Source organism: Charadrius vociferus, unplaced genomic scaffold (assembly GCF_000708025.1).
Source record: "Charadrius vociferus isolate BGI_N301 unplaced genomic scaffold, ASM70802v2 scaffold303, whole genome shotgun sequence".
NCBI lineage: Eukaryota > Metazoa > Chordata > Aves > Charadriiformes > Charadriidae > Charadrius > Charadrius vociferus.
This window is the reverse complement of record NW_009647756.1, coordinates 298,166-315,277: the sequence shown is the minus strand read 5'-3', so window position 1 is coordinate 315,277 and position 17,112 is coordinate 298,166. Positions and strand designations below refer to the sequence as shown.

Sequence of the window (17,112 nt, the reverse complement as noted above, 5' to 3'; positions counted from 1 at the left end):
CCTGAAGTAAATCTTGCCCTCAAGACAACTCCCGTGGGAAGGATTGTTTTGCTATAGGATCTTGCAGACCAAAGAAAATCAATGGGTTGATACAGGAAACGGAGGGGTTTAATTTTTGTGAGACAGTGCTTTCTAAACACATTTATCTTAACGTATGTGACAGAAACGGGAAGATGTATCAGGGCGACACTAGAAAAATCCTTAAAATTGCAAATTCTGGCACCAAGTTTTCATGAACCCTTTCCCCATCCCCAAGAATTATATAACAGGCAGTCAGGCAGGAGATTTAGAGCTTCCTATTCAAGCCCCCCAGCCATCAATCTAAAGAATCAATTCCTGCTCCTTCCAAACAGAAATGCAACCAAAGACAGACCAAATACACCTCTTTGCAAATACAATCGCAAAGTCAGAGCGCACAGAAGGTACCCCCACCATTAACATAGTTATGAAATTGGGAAGCTGCATCAATCTTTAGCAAGACATTTTGCCTTCGCTGATGCTGTTCTGAAACAACACAAGGACTGCGAGATGATTTTCTCACTGAGTAGCACCATACTTGGAGTAATACATTACTGGTGGGACTCCCCTGATGATGTATTACACTAATGCATCATTAGGATGATGTTTCACACTGATGATATATTGCAGTGCAACATAATGAGAGCAATAGCTCACTGGGTGCGTAATCCTGCCAGGAGCTGTGCGCCTGCAGCTCTCCGACTTCATTTGCAGTTCAGGGTGTCCAAGGCTTAGATGGATTAGATCCTCAGATACACACCGCTGAAAGGATGGCAGAGTCAGAGAAATGCCAACATACAGGTGGGTGCAGTTAATTACAGGATACCATGTACAGTATGCTAATATCAAGACGCGCTTTGGCATCGCGTTTTTACACCTGCGCAAAACATCTTCAAACTAAGAAGTTGCTGCAGGCAGAGCTGCGAAAGCCGCTTATTCTTATGCTTGCCTGCAGCAGCCATCGTAGCAGGCTCTGGTTGCTTACAGCATTGATAAAAATACTTAGCTTATATTTTCCATACCAGATGTCAGTTTGAAGGAGGAGGAAGATTGGGGAAAGGGGGTGGTTGATTGTTTTCAATCAATAACTTCAGAGAAATCAGTTCTGTTCCGCTGTTTCTATGACCCAGACCAAGAAAAAAATAGGTAGTTTTGCCAACAATGAAAGATTCTGGTGACCTTTTTTTCTGACCTTTTTTTAACAAACAGAGCTATTTGATCTGTATGAAATTTTAAAAAGACCTTTGCACTATGATCAGTGTCACTGACAAGAAGGCAACATTTTAAGATTTGTGAACTCTTCACCGTGAAACCATATACAATGTTCAAAGGGAGGGCAAACTGATATATAAACAAGGAAGGAACAAGCCAGTTTGAATAATAAAATAACTTCTCCTCCAGTCGCTCACAAAAACATTAACATTTACAATTGAACTACAACTTCATTACTTATTTAGTTTTCACTTCAATACCTTTGGGGTTCTTGACTAAGTCTAAATGTGCACAACACACACACACAAATATAACCAGGATCCTGCATGCAATTTCCAACTTTGTGGATTTATTCAGTTCTGAAAAACGTAACAGTTTTTTCGACAACTACCTAATGTGCTCTCCATGTTCATCTTCCAGGTTCTCCTAAACAACAGTTGTTCACTGTGGACAGACCAGACTCCTCTCCAGGGAACATCAGCTTCTCTGGTCGCACGTTCAAAAAACCCTGGCTCTCATACCTTTCTCCTGACAACTGTAATTGAGAAACCACAGGGTATCTATTGAATCAGAGAAGAGTAGAGCCACCTCAAATAGCTAAATGATGACTTAATATCTGGATTTTTTTTTTTTCCTTCACATGTAGCCTTTCAGACTGTCTGAGCAATAGGGCTCCACCTTGTAGATGCTGTCTCCAGCCAGTATAGCAAACAGGTTGGGAATAGAGAGGAAAGAGCTGATCTTTCCACTTCTAGTCTTTCATCCAGTTTGGAGGTGCACCAGAAAAAGAAAAAAAAAAAAAAGAAAAAGGACACAGTTATAGCAGACCACTTCTGATCAGCCCCCCAGCACATCCTGGGATAAATTAATTTCTAAGATGATTATGGAAGTAGAGCATCACACTGACCTAGAGTAAAGTAAAGCCTGAATCCACCCATGGGAGTAGTGAGCGTTTTCCAAGCAGGGCTGTTCCCTCCACATTGCCCAGGGAGAGAACAAGGACCACAACAGAGAGAAGAAGGGATCAGCACAAAGCCCACCTTGTATTTTGCAGCATACAGCTATGCTGTCACCAAACCTGGGGATGGCCGTGAAAACTCACCCCTTAAACAGGCTGCAAGGGGAAAGGAAAGAAAGAAAAAAAAAAAAAAGAAAAAGACCAGAATGGCTTCATGCATTTCCTCCACCAGGCGCCCATGCAAGGGCCAACCGCATCCTAGCCATAAATTCTCTGGCACAGGAGCATTATACCAAGGGAAAGGAATGCCTTTCCATCTGTGTATTTCCCCTCAGGCGCTCACTTGATAATGAAACCAGTTAAGGTCTTTGGGTTCACAATGTTATTATAGTCGGATAATATTTTGTTTGCAGCCGAGCCTGAAGAACTCCTAAGTAGCACATTACAGGCACCATACACCTGTTAAGTCATGGCGTTTCTTCTCTAAGTGGACAAATCTGTTTTAGCCATCTCCAGAGATTTTCTGCTCACAGTTAATTATGAAGCGCTGACTGTACTCATTTCCTGGTCTTAGAGGGAATCTATAACAAATGTACACCACAGGTGAAGCCCGTTCCCTCCATCCCTCTGAAATACCAGCAATCCTTCCAGTGGCCCCGGCTCTGGCTCCCTTCCTTCACCCCATTCCCCCAGCCATCCCAGACCTCCTGCTCCAACACAAACACTGCACAGAAAAAAAAAAACCAACACCACCTCTTTTTAGGAAAGAAACTGCACGGGCTAACTGAGCCAAACATTTCAGAAAATAATTTATTACAAATGCACCTCCTGAACACAAAAACATTGGCACAGGCAGCCAGTCCAAGGTTGTTCTGCAGAGCCCTTTGGTGAACATGGAGATGGACAGACCCAATTCTGTTTTGCAGTCAGTGATGTCTGTGTAGAGAGCCACCCAGCATGGCAGCAGGATTTTATTCACTCCCTGCATAGGCAGACATGGCTACAGAGATGACCACATGTTTCCCAATGATTCGGGAAGCAATTTTATTTAAAGTGATTAACAGGCTCACAAAGAAATTTGCCCCTTGTTGGATGTGAAACTTGTTGGAGCCACTTTTGCTCTACGATACATATCCCTACGATATCTTGACATAAAGTATCATTGTGCCTTGTAGAGTAAAAGATATTCTGAAATCAGGTCAGGCAAGATAAGCATTCTGGGGAAAAAGATAAGGGAAAAGTAGTCCATCCTAAGAAAAAGTGATACTTCGTTGTGACAGCAACCTTTCTTCATGCTCCTCCTAGCAAGCCGATGTCTGATCCTGGGCACAAAATCCTTCGAACTGAGTCTCCCTGACCTTAGAGACATACCTTAGGTCAATGGTTCCCAACTTTCCGGACCAATAGACAATTGACAGCGATCAACATTTTTCTCAAATCGTCACACATGCTTACCATCAACCTTGTGATTGGAAACTCAATAAAGGTGATGTGACTCAGCAGCGTGGCTCTAATGTCTTCTCCGTTACTGTTGAGGGATGACCCGTGCTCGGTGGACACAGGCGAAGAGCCCCTCTTGGCTGGTGCCATCTCTGAGAAACTTAGAAATTGAATTTGTTCACTGGCTCCCACATTTTCTCAAGTTATTTTTTACCAAATCCCAGGAGTCAGCTGCCTCCTGTGTCACTGTCCAGGCATGGGCCCCCTCCTAGACTGTGCTCTCCCCTCTTCTTGGCTGCCGAGAACCAGCGTCACCTTCCTAAAAAACACTTCTGCATCCCTCTCACCCCCAAAACAACATCTCACTGAAGATGCCACCCTTCCTCTTTGAAGATAAATACAAAGCAACTCCTCCAGTAAGGAAAGAGGGAGCAGAAACATTTGCTGCAATCATACCTATGGGATAAAAGCACAGAAGCACACAAACACCACAGAAATCAATTAAATAAAACCAGACACAACCAGACAGCTTACAGGGACAAGAAAGTGAAGAAAAAGATTAAAGGGAGAGCTCCTGGGTGATGGGCAGGTGGACTGTGACTTGAAGCTACAAGTAAGGAAAGGGACTTTGGGTGCTGGACTCCTTTGGTGGTTGTACGTTACTGAATAGCTCTTTGCCAGCCTCAAACAACAGACCTGACCCCAAAACTACATTTTTCCTCCAAAGAGGAGAAACCTGCTAGACCCCAAAATATGCTCAGTGCATCTGATGAGAAAGGAGAGACATGAGCTCCAGAGAGCCTTTGCAGCAGGACCTCAGGAGTGCAGTTTTAACAACTTTGTTTAGATCATCTGAAACATTTCTTTTTTTCCAAAAAAAAAAGACAAACTTGTGTTGCCCAAAGAGGGGCACACATTTCTTATCACTTCATTGCCTTCTTACTGGGAACATAACTGTGGAGTCTTCTGGGCAGCCAGAGAAGTTACCTGGGTCCAGAACTGACTAAAAAATAGATTACCAAGCAATATCTAGGGAGAAAAAAAATGCACATATCTCACTCTGGCTTTTAGTGCTAATCCTACGTATACTTCATTACACTTTTCAATTCTGGGTTGTCCAGTGTATAATTTTCTCAGCACCATTAGAAACCCACCAGCACACATGCAGAGCACTTCACAACAGTGTCAAAAGTTTGGCAAAACCCTGTTTAAACTTCCCACATTATTGACTTTCCATATTCTTGCACTAGGGACAGACTGCCTCAGTGAGGCTTTACCATGTTTATGGGACGCCCCAGCTTTGTCTTGGATGACAAGGTAAAAATTCTTTGGTTATTGAAAATAGTGAAATGGGGAGTATTTCCAATATAATACTTTGGTGCTTGTTGCCTGAATAAAACTGAGCATTTTTTGTGACTTGTGCTGTATGTTTTAATTCACCTTCCCAAATAATTTACAGCGATGATTCACATCTTTTACTAGAAGTAAATACAATTACCTATTCTTAAAAATCAAAGATATTGCAATATGTTTGCATCGAGTTTGTGCGAGTAACCACATATTAAAATGGCAAACATCCCTTCCAATAACATCCTGGCAGAGTTTGCTTCTTCTGCAAGTAATAAAAGCGGAGGAGAGCAAACCGTGCTCCAAGATGTTTGGCTGCAGCACCACGAGGCAGCTGATGCGTTCCAAATGTCTGTCAGGTCACTTTGCGAAACCAACCACCGCTAATCAATAGTGAAATCTTTCTCTCTCTGGCTTAACTGTATTTCTCTTTTTGTTAAACAGAAGAAAACTGCCAATTAGTTGGACTCTGCCAGACCATGCAGGTAGGGGAAACATACTGTCAATGTGACCGGTCCAGTTAAGAGTTAAGATAACAGAGTTCAATTACGATACTTAACTGATCACCGACCGCGCATGCAGGTTTTGTGAAATAAGCTGCAACATCTTACGGTTGGTCTTCACAAGAAGCAGGTCAGTCTCCGTGGGCTTCCTCGTTTCTAAGCACCCAGTTGTTTTTTTCAGAAGCCCCAAACTCAGCTTTGCATTTCTAGGATGTGAGCCTTTCTTCGCCTCCATCGCTCGGCCCAGAAGTCACGTCCTTTTCTCTTACCCTTCATACATCTTCCTTTTCTTGATTCTGAGCTACTTGGAACAGAGATCGTATCTCCCTCTTTGTTTGGAAACTCTATAGCAGTTTGTGCGTTGCAGTGGTATAACAAATAAAAAGTAATAAAAATGTTAGTGAAGTCCTTAGAAAAGTCGATGTTATTTTTACAATTACTCATGCTGTCGCTATTTAAGAAACAATGCCAGGAAGGTCTAGGACTTGAAGGGGACTTATAACAATTTTTGTAAGAATACGCCATCGAAACGATGATGTTACCGACAGCAAAGTGTTTTGCAAGGTGTATGGCTTCTCCTGCTGCTTTTTCAAGTGCTTCTAACAGATGTTCAATTTCAAGTGGTCTGCAGATACCAATAGGCTGATGGTTCTGCAGGAATCGGAGCAGCAGATGTGCCCTGCATTCTGTTTTGCTATTCCCTTTATGAATTGATATGTCACCCCGTGGGTTTATAGCTAGTTGATTTTGTAATGACATCACTATTTCTATACTTTTAACGATTCCCGCAGGATTTAATTTCTCAAATAACAGAACTCTTGATCCTGGAATTGCTACGTGAAAGCAATATATAATAAACAGATTTGTTTACATGATACAGTTCTATTTCCCGCCAAATGTCTTCGCTGATAGCTTTTAGGTAGTGCTGGTATGCAGGTGAATCCTTCCAAAGACTGCAGATTTACAACATGGCCTCGTTTCAGGGCTCAAGACTTAACGTCTGTGCATCTCTACAGGATCGTTACCCTCACACAAGTATCGCTCGGTGGCTGGAAGGAATGAGGAGAAGAAGGGAATAAGGATAGAAATAATGGGGATTTCCATTGGCTCTGCTGTAGCCCCTAAGTACTGCCCCTGTCAGAGGCTGTGCTCCACGGAGGTGTAACATCACCACTTGCACGGTACCCAAATAAAAATCTCAACGTGCGGGAAATTGCACTGCATTTTCCACTGACGGTGACAGGGCAGTGCTCCGGCTTTTGGCTCGGATGCTTTCAAAGGGAGCTGAATTTTTTTCTCGCCATCAAGTAACACTCTCAGAGTTGGTTAGAGCCCAGAGGTTTTGCAAGCCCTCGCAGAGAACTGGTAACGGCTGCGGGCTGCGCATAGCGGGCAGCAGGACAACACCATTCTCCCCTGGAGTACTCAGTACTGTTAAAGAATGTCTATCTTTTTGTTTTTATATATGGGGCGGGAGGGATGGGACAGACAGACCTGATGCCATTACAGCTATATTTAAAGGATTTTTGGCTTTTTCTTCATTAAAAAAATGATTTTCAGGCATTTAAAAACTGACTGGGAAAAAACAATATGGGTTGTAAAAGGTGATAGTGAGGTATGTTATGTTATGAAGCCTTGAAAACTTTTAACTTTGAGAAGTGAAAACTGCGTAAGTATACATTTTTCCCACCATGGTATCTCAGAAATTATGTTCCCACATTACTGCAAGTATCAAAACACACCTTTAGTAAAAGCCAGCTCTTAGTGTCTAAGTCTTACATTTACAGAATGAACACTATTCATTCTTATACACCCTTACTGATCCAGCTGAAAGACCAAGGCTTTAATTTCTAAGAAGCAACTAGATAAGTTTTGCACACATACAGAAGAGGATGCTCTCCAGTCATGATCGCAGGCAGAGTATCCACAGCCCTCATGGAAGCTGTGCACCTGTGCTGGAGTCTGAATTCATCCCCAGGAAGGTAAAAGGATGCGGGAAAGTATTTTTGTAATTTTTCCACAGCATTTCGCCTTCCCCCCTCCCCCCACCCCATGTTCCATTTTTATTTCTTGCAGTTCAGATTTCTTTTAAAAAGTGAGTATGAGCCTTAGTGCAAGTCTCGGATTTAAACATATGGAACTTGGGAAAGCTAATCCTGAGGTTAAATCAAATTTGACTGGCCTTCAGCACTAAAAAATAGCAAAGACCAAGCCCCACCTGGAGGTCCACACCTATCACTTGCATACTTCAGCTGATTTCCATCTCAATTTAAGCTATAAGCAAGCGTGCTGTGTAACAGCAGGCAGCACACCAAGCCCTTAACATCTCTGACTACTCCACATGCAGGAGCGCGTCCCCCAGAGACATGGCACACCATAAGCCTTCCAGACCCACCTCTCACGCTCCGCTCTGGGCTCACGAGAAATGCTGAACCAAACTCTCCCATTGTCTGAACTCAGCATTTGTCCCCAAAAGGTCCCAGCCAGGACTTTTAGCACCTCTCCCAAACACCTTGAGCTACGGGATGAGAATCACGCTCAAAATCTTGGCTCCTCCAGCGTATCTAAACTACTTATACGGGAGAAGCTCATTTGTGCAGGCAGATGGACTTCCTCAGGGGCTTTCCTGAGAAACAAGGGCCACCATAAACCTGCAGGTGTAAGCCAAGATTGCCGTCGCCTTGGTCCAGCCTTCTCCAGCACGGAGGCATGGCCACACAGAGACCTCCAGTGCACCTCCAGCGCTTCCCCTCCTTCAAAACCTGAACTCCTGGTCAAAACGTGCACCCTGCTGCCCATACATTTCCTGCTACGGAGATTATGAAGGAATGAACACACACACACACACGTGGCAGATGTTGGGCACGTCGCTCAGTGTGCAACATCAGGGTGCTCAGATACCTCAATCGTGAGGTCAGCAGCCTAACCCAGATGAGACCCACTATATTTACAGTACGACTACTTTCTAAAAATGCATTATCTAGACAAAACAGTTGAGTATCTCAGGGATGCAGGTTCTGGTTTTCCGAATTTTTCTGATATTTACTCTGACATTTCCTCTGAGCGCGCGTGGTGTTTTGAAAGGAAAGGAGTTTTCTGTTGCTTAAGGCCAGTCCTTCCTGTTTGTTAGTTTATCCCAAACCTAAAGTTTGCACGTGAATAAAACTGTTGCTTTAAGTCTGATTTCAAACATGTGGTAAAGGAGAATCTAACAATTTTATGAGATATAGTTACTTTTGTAGAGGGTGAGTTTGCCCTGGGGAATTTTCTCTGACTAGATTTATCACAAGTTTTTTGAACCAGATAATTTTGTTTGATAGCACATCTGGCAGCATCATAAAATCTTGACGTCCCAAGCTATTACACAGGAATTACTTTTGTAAATCATTTATGAATATTACTGATGTAGGCCTATTCTGGGCAGTAAGAGAGGAAACGGAGCGCTGAAGGACAAAGGAAGGGAAAAAGGATTCCCTGCCCTTTCGGGGCTCATCAGATAGGGTGGGTATTTATCATTTTAAATGGGAAACATGCTGTCATTGATACAGTTGAAAAGTCCACATAACACAACTTGTTCCCCATACTCCCTAAATAGGCAAAAGGGGAAGAAATTCTAGCTGGGGAGAACCATAAATCGATCTCTCCTGATAAAAATTTGCCCTATCCGAATCCTAAATAAGGCTTCCTAATTAAAAGCTGCGTATTTAGTAAACACAAACTAACAACCCAAGATGAATAAAGTAGGAAAGTCTTACCAAAGCCAGCATGGAGGCAAAAAAAAAAAAAAAGGCAGCACATTTTAGCTAAAAAAAAAAAAAAAAAAAAGGTATTTACAAAAACCCCATGGTGACATGACTGAATGGAAACTCTCTACGTAATTAAAATAACATGATTAGGTTTTCTTAAAACTGTAGCTGCTAAACATATGCCTTCAGACGGAAACCTGGCAAAACGAAAGCTTACGTTCACTTTTAATACCACGAACTATCACACAATCAACAATTTCAGAATATTGCACCTATGGATTTGAATTGGAAACACATCAGATGTTGAGAACAATTTGGGTACCGCTACTCTGCCGAACCCAAAGCCAGGCATTATATTCCTTTTGAAAGATATACTGTGTGCTTCATTTGCAACGGATGAACGGACACCAAACACACCATCACTGGGCAGAGGGGCGACAGAGGGGTCACCCAGTAGGACCCGGCAGCGGGGGCCTGGAACCAGCCCTTCGCTCTTCACTCCTGATCTCCCCAACTCCGGGAGCTATTGGGTTTTATTTCTGTTGGGCCAGAGCAAAGGAAAAGTTTGTTCTCAATACTCTGCAGAAACATATTTCCAACCTTAGATAAGAAGGCATTTGGTTGGGGAATTTCCTTGCTCCAGGGCCCATAAGAAGGGAAGGAGCAATTCTCTGACAGGTCCTAAACGACTTCCAAACACCAGGCTCCTTCAGGATACAGAAGGTCTATGAGGGATGCACAGAGCCACCATGGAGCACGTGGCAGAATTACGCCACCCGCTTCCCCTGCCAGAGCAGACAATTTCTAAATTCGGCTTCCTCCCAGGAAGCAAATTCCTGTCTCTACACACCCAGAGCTGATTTCTTGCAGATGAGCACGCTGCCCACTAAAATCCAAAGCGGACTGCATCTGCAGGGCGCTGAGGATTCACCTCGGCAGGGCAGAGCTACCGCAAGAGCCACTGGCTGCGCTGAGTCGAGAGGCGCTCCTGCTTCTTTAGTACTGAAAAGAGAAGCTCTAACGCACCTGAAAAAAAGCAGGTTTTAATTTTTTATAGTTTCAGATTAACTAGAATCAGAAAATGACAATGTAACATAGTTTTATCAATCAAAGCATGGATGGTTTCAAGCTGCACAAAGAGCCCAACCAGGAAAAAACTCACAACATAAACAAAAGGAAGAACTGAAAAGAAATGGTGGTTTCCAAGGTCATGAATGATACCTGCAGGGTATCATCTGGACATTGCTCCTCAGACTTGCCAGCATGAGGCAACACAGGCTGTAGCTAAGAAATCTAATATTCATGTTCTGTTTATCCCCCTCTTTCTGAATGCAAACACATGTTCCATCTTTTCAACAAAGATATGCAACACATGCACCAAATAGGTACGGAAGTCTTAAAAGTCATCTGTTAATTGCAGATACGTATAAATGACTACACAGCAAGCCTTCCTAGGGAGACAGAGCTGGAAAAAAAAGGGAGACAGGCACACTAACGTCTGAAGGCATGAAAAAGCTCAACAACATAATCAAGCAAAGTTGATTCATATATTTTTTCCTAATTCAATACAACTATTATTATATTTTAGACAATTCCAAAGAGCGCTGAGGGTTGGTTTTTTTAGTCCATTACAGACAGTGCTTGCCTCAGTAACTATGCCAAGGGAAGAAAATCCATCATGTATTAACCATACTCCAACCTCCAACAGAAAAATTCCCCATTTTGTGAAGTAAAGTGAGATGTGGGAGTCCTTGACCTTCTAAGTAATTAAGGGAAACAGAGACATTCTTGTTTTTATTAGAGAGACACTAAACTATTTGAAAATAATTTGAATAGCTGGAGAATTAGTGTATTTGCCTGTTCATGAGTAGTGCAGATAGTTTAGAGTTCTCTTGGGGGCAACACATCGTAATGAATATCTGCTATTCATATTTAATGCAATCTGCCAAAGAGTGCTTTTGGGAGGACTTTCTGTGTCAATATAATGATTAACAACAGAACTGGAAAAGTAAATGAATTCCTGCAACGGGTGGGGCTGGCAAAAATATCTTGCAGTACTACATCAGTAACACTGGATTTAACTGTACTCTTTTAACGATACGAGTGGAAAATCCATTTCCCAGGGAAAAAAAAAAACAAACCAACAGCAACAAAACCAAAAAACCAAGTAATCTTTAAGTTGGAGTTAAAGTGGTAAATAACCAGCAGTAATAGAAGGAAAAACAACTCCAGCAGAAAACAACACTTAAAACAACAATCTGCCTGGCCTGAGCATGTTTGAAAAGCCCGAAATGCACTACTGACTACAAAATAATAATTAGCATTTACATAGCACTACCCAGAAGTAAAGCCTTAGTTAGTTCCTTGTCTACATCTTCCAGTTCCTCAGATGATCTTACTTTCCATACGTTTTCTCATACCTAAAGAGAATATAAAGTCCCTTATTCTTTACAACACACTTTTAAAACACCCCAGACAGAAAAGTATGGAAAAGCTTGGCTGAAATACAACGACTGACCTTAGAACGGATTTTTCTCCTTGACATCCCAACAGCCCTCTAAATAACACACTCAGATATTTATTTTTTTTTTTAACTATCTGGATGAAGCAATCTTACTAAGTTTATATAAACTCCAGGACACTCTTGTATCAGGCTCACCGCTCTCCCCTGCCCCCTTACCAAACTACTCCTACTCCTTCACCCTTGCAAGAAGTGAAGGCAGAGTACTGAGGATCCAAAGGATCATGTCAGCAGCCTAAGGACCAAAATGTAGTGGTGGGAGAGAGGTAGAATATGGGGTTGCTGCCATCGAATGCCACGGGCTACGTGCATCAGCCCATGCAAGCAGGATGCCTGAAGCAGGATGCTCAACCCAAGCAGAAAGGGAAAAATTGCCAAAGTGTTTTATTATTTAGTGGCTCCTGCAGTGGCTACTGTCCAGACTCTATTTTAATTTGATCTATGACACACTCGGGAATTACGTTCATCATAGCATTAGCTCAGATTAAGTTTTCCACCCCCCATGCCATGGTCTCCAGCTCACACCAACTGGCTTTGTTACATAGTGGTCTTCACCCATGTTAAACTAACAAAATCTGACTGTTGTGGTGAAGTAACATTACAGAAACCAGTCTTACAAAGATGCTCTATCAATGAGCAGCACGGCATCATCTTCCCTGTGCTGAGATTCGCTTGTGAAATGGCAACACTCTGGTGTGCCTTGTGGTTCCATCAGCCATAACAAAGACAGTACTTTCCACATCAGTTTTCAATGCAGTGGATGTACTAGAAGGATCTGTGAAGCTTTTACATACCTTCCTTCTCAAATTTCAGGTGGTCCTTCGCTTGATTATGATTTTTTAGTAGTTTGCAGGGGCAGAGCATTTAAAGGCTTAAAGACCAAAAATTAGTCTTAAGACTAATAATTAGCCTTTTCCTAAAAATTAAAAGTTGCAGTTATGTCCACAACAGATGCTTGATAGAGAAGGTAAACTCTTCTTAAGCTGGTATTCTCACATGGTGACGGTTGCCTTACTGGTCTCTGGTGACAGCATTACCTGTGTTATGTCTCATGATGGCAAGATGGGTCCCTTCTTCCAGGACTAATGAAGAGCAATGCCCCTCAGATACCAGAATTGACTGTGTGTGCCTGCGTAACCGCTACTCACCTCAACCGAAGATGCTTTTACTTTAATAAGATGTCGCATAACAACCTTTGCCCATATTTATTTATGCCTTCCCCAGATATTTTGCTAACGTTTTGTGATTTTCCTACTGCAAACATGTCCAACTCTGCAGAACTTTAGTTAAGCATCAGTTTCCCACAGCTTCTCCCAGTCTGGCAGAAAGCCAAACCCTGTTGGTCTGGGACAGGCTGGCGCACAACCCAAAAAGCACGGGAATGCCTCCAGCTTGGCCTTCCCTTACCATTCCTAAATGAGCTAAACAGTAATCTCCTGAAACAATCTTTGCTAATTTTTTTTTTTTTAAATATAGAAACAATTCCCCATTATTAATCCAACCAGGCAAGCCTGCATCCCATCTGATCTCAGGAATGAAGATGTCTGCTCCGCGCTGTATGGGGTAATATAGTGGTGGGTAAATCAATCAGACTTAGAAAAGTAATGATCTTCTTGACCATGGTCTTGTCCGGTGTTAACGCATAGTTCATGTATGCATGAAAGTGGTATTTTTTCATCTTCTGACCTCTTTAGCACTGTGACCAGCCCTCTAATTATTTTGCACTTTGTATCTGAGTATAAAAACAGAAGCCAAGTCACAGGTCACGGAGGCAACACCTTTATTAACATCAACAAAACTAAATTGCTCCATCCAGAACACTTACTGTAAACCCCTTGTGCTCACAAAATTAGTATGTCTAAAACACTGTTGTCTGTTTAATGGGGCTGGAGATACCTACCCCAGCCATAGATTAAGATAACTTGATACAACTTGATATAAGGTTATCTGCCATCATGGGAAGTCTAAAACCAAGACAGAACAAAACAACACAGGACAATAATATGAAGGCTTAAATGATGGTAACTTTGAACAAAAGCTGTTGAACTGCATTGTTTTAAAAAGATTAAAGAGATCTGCATAGCATTCCTGTTATGTAAAATCATTTCTATTGGATTTTGCCTGAATGGAAAGAATCTGGAAGATAAATAGTACAATAGCTTCAAGCATATAGAGAGAAGTGGTTTGGCCAAACTTAGATTTTTTAAGGTCTTTGCAAGAGAGATTTCTATTCTTCTGCCACTCAGCATAAGTACTAATTTTAACAGAGGCCATCAGTCATACTGACCTTGGCCCATAGGCGGCTTCATTATAAATAAAACCAACCAACCAACAAAAAAACCCAAACAAAACAACAAATTACAAAAAAAATCTGCAATGAAAACCCAAACCCTGAAATATAACCCAGACCTCAACCTGCTTTCTTCCAAGAACTTATCTCTATAACTCCAGTGATAACAACCTCAAGCTCCAGAATCTGAAATCTACAAGTTTCAAAACAAGACAGTCACCACTAAAGGTAAGAAAACAGAGTAGTGCAAACCAGGAGAGTCATCCTGCAGGGGACTGTGTCTGAAAAGAAATTCTCATTCAAGTCACCCTTCTCCCTATCTTGCCAATTTTAGCTGGTATTTTCAAACACTATTGCCTCGAGCTATGCACAACAGCTGCCAGGCTTTCACGCTCAGTCAATGCAAGCCAGTGCTGCAAAGCACCTCGACAAAAATAATACCCTGAAAATGCTGGGACCAGGGCATAAAGATGCAAACCCAAAGATTCAGTAGCTGCCACTAATTTGCATATCCACAGAAATGTATACATAGCACTACTTTTTTCAAAGGCTGAACACTGACTGGTTTATTAATTATTAGCAATGCATCTGCAACACAGTCTTAATTCCACAAGAACAACTCATGGAAAATAAAAACTCTGAGTATCTGATCATATACTTTTGGTATTTACCAATGTACATCTCAGAAAAAGTTCCAATAACTTATAACGCTCTATATCTTCAACAGGTGAACGTTCTTGCAATATCAGGGCATAAACTCGGTACGCTATTCTGATAATTAACCAGGATAATTTCTGACAGGATTGGAAAGTCAAACAGTTACTTGTAGACCTCTTGGCTGAAAGAGTTCTGTTTTTCACCTCCGATAAAGATAAACACCCTGCAATAAAACAGGGCAAATGAAAGCCTGACTCAATTACACCTCTTCCCACGTGTGAATGGATGAAAACTGTCCACATAACCAGAAAAATAAATTGCTTTACTTCAAGACTTCCCAGTCTTCAAATATGCGTATGTGAGACACGAAGCCAGAATTAGTTTGAGGCAGCACAAACCCCACAACTTTACTCTTCAGAAGTTTTCTCTTCACTGTGGTTTCCCATTCATGTTTGGAGCTCTATCTTTGCATGCTTTCTGTTGGAAAAAGTATTAGGGGCACTGCTATAACGAGCCTCCTTTTGCTTTAGTAGAATGCGTAGTAGTTCTGCAAACGTGCTGTTCAGCCAAGACCTTTTCATAGCGAACTATCACAGTAACGTATTTAGACAAGCACCTTCACAACAAACGGACCTGCAAGGCTGTATACATACTGTTTTTCCTCACCTGGGCACTAAATACATCAGTCACCCACTGCAAAGGCCTCCAGAGATGTATCTTGCCTGTGTGATGCTACCTAAAGAGTTTATACCTCGGACAACTTTGTTTGGAGCTACTTAAACATATACAAAACTAAGACCAAGCAGAAAACAAAGTTTGACAAAGTGATAAAAACAAACTTGCCCAGCTACTACAGTCAGCAGTGCTGAAAACATGACAGTGCTGCAGGTGGAACCCAACCATAGACTCAAGGGCTAACTCTTCAGCCACAGGCAGGTAACAGCTACTAGCTGTCCACTGGGCTGCTCTTTACAAGCTGCCCAAGAAAGCAAGCAGTTACTTCTGGAAGAAAACGAAAGCATTATTAATTACTGCGCAACTTAAAGAGAATTCTGTACTGAGGAATCATCTCTGCTCATGAATACACAGCGGTCAATTCTTTAAACACAACATCAGGTTCTGCAGCCAACACGACAACACAGGTTATGCCAAAATCCATAGCAGGTTTTCTCATCCCTGGTTTCCACAGCTTTGGTGTGTCATATAGTTGCGCGTTTATGCAAGATATTAAGTGAAAATGGTATTTCAAAACAAATGCATGCTCTTTGCCCAAGTAAAATACATCACAGATGAACAACTGCAATTACTCTTAAAATAATTTCAGAACAAACATCATCAGTCTTTGTTAGACAAAAACTGTTCAATGAAAGCTATTAATACCCAGCACTCACTTGCAGGTGACGGGGTGCTGCATCCGCTAGTTGGTGGGTGATTCTGGAGTCCATGGAGGGAAGGTAGCGACAGTCCACCGATGACTGGAGGAAAAAGCAATGGATATGGCGCTGCTGGATAGTGAGTCATATGTCCATTCACTGCTGGTACTGGACATGTGCGGCTGCTGGTTGTCATGTTAACACCTCACAGTGTATAAATATTATGTTGCATCACTCCAGGCCAGCAAATAGATACCTCAACTTGTGAATGAAGAGGGCTGTCAAGCCTGCAGGTACAGCTTGAGCTGAATTGTGTGATAATGAAAAGGTAATTCACTACATCAGGTCCGTCCTATATTTCATCGCCGCTTCTTACTGTTCCCTTTTCCAGGACATTCTTGCTCTGCAGACCATGGACAGAAAGTCTTCTTACTCCGGGTATCAGGGCACAGCTCAGTTGCTGATGCAAGTATTTTTCCGGGAGGACAGTTGCTCTCTACACTTGCATGCTGATACAGTCTGTGGAAGAAAACAATATATTGATTATAATCTACATATTTTTAATATATGTATGCATAGAAAACTCTTTCATCCCTTTGTTACTTTTGTTAAGTGATTACTTATCTACCAGTGTCCTACAAGATCAGCTTAATGGTTACCTGGGGTAAAATTCTCACTCTCTGCTGAAGCTAACAGCAGAACATCCATTAACTCAACTTCCCTGCCCAATGTATTACACCAAAAGTAATTTCTGGTCAGATACAACCTTGTTTTGGAAACTGCCAGTTTTAAAACCGATACATCAATAATTATCTGAAATATGGATACTGGGGGAGAAAAAAAAAATAATAAATCAACTTCTGAATTATTTCCACGTACGTGAAAGCTTTCAGTTTCCCCATAGAAGTTTCGGAACGAATGACACTGAGGAGGCTCTCTGCTCGCTTCAATGCAATGGCTCAGGCAGGGCACTGCGGAACTGGGTCCGAGGGTGATTTTGTATTGGGCTGTTAGAGCACTAATTGGTTTACCAATGACTGTTCTCAG

At 42.0% G+C, this 17,112-nt stretch overlaps 1 protein-coding gene across 2 annotated transcripts in view; it reads right to left on the bottom strand.

Moving 5' to 3' along the window:
* RARB (retinoic acid receptor, beta) overlaps positions 1 to 16,584 on the bottom strand; it is a 195,528-nt gene extending 178,944 nt beyond the window's left edge. Inside the window, exon 1 of one of the 2 annotated variants that reach the window (XM_009882153.1) lies at positions 16,084 to 16,584. In XM_009882153.1, coding sequence (XP_009880455.1) covers positions 16,084 to 16,261 — 178 coding nt within the window. In that variant the 5' untranslated portion in view covers positions 16,262 to 16,584. The remainder of the gene's footprint in view (positions 1 to 16,083) is intronic. The other variant, XM_009882152.1, reaches the window with a different exon arrangement.
* Between the last annotated feature and the right edge of the window lie 528 nt (positions 16,585 to 17,112).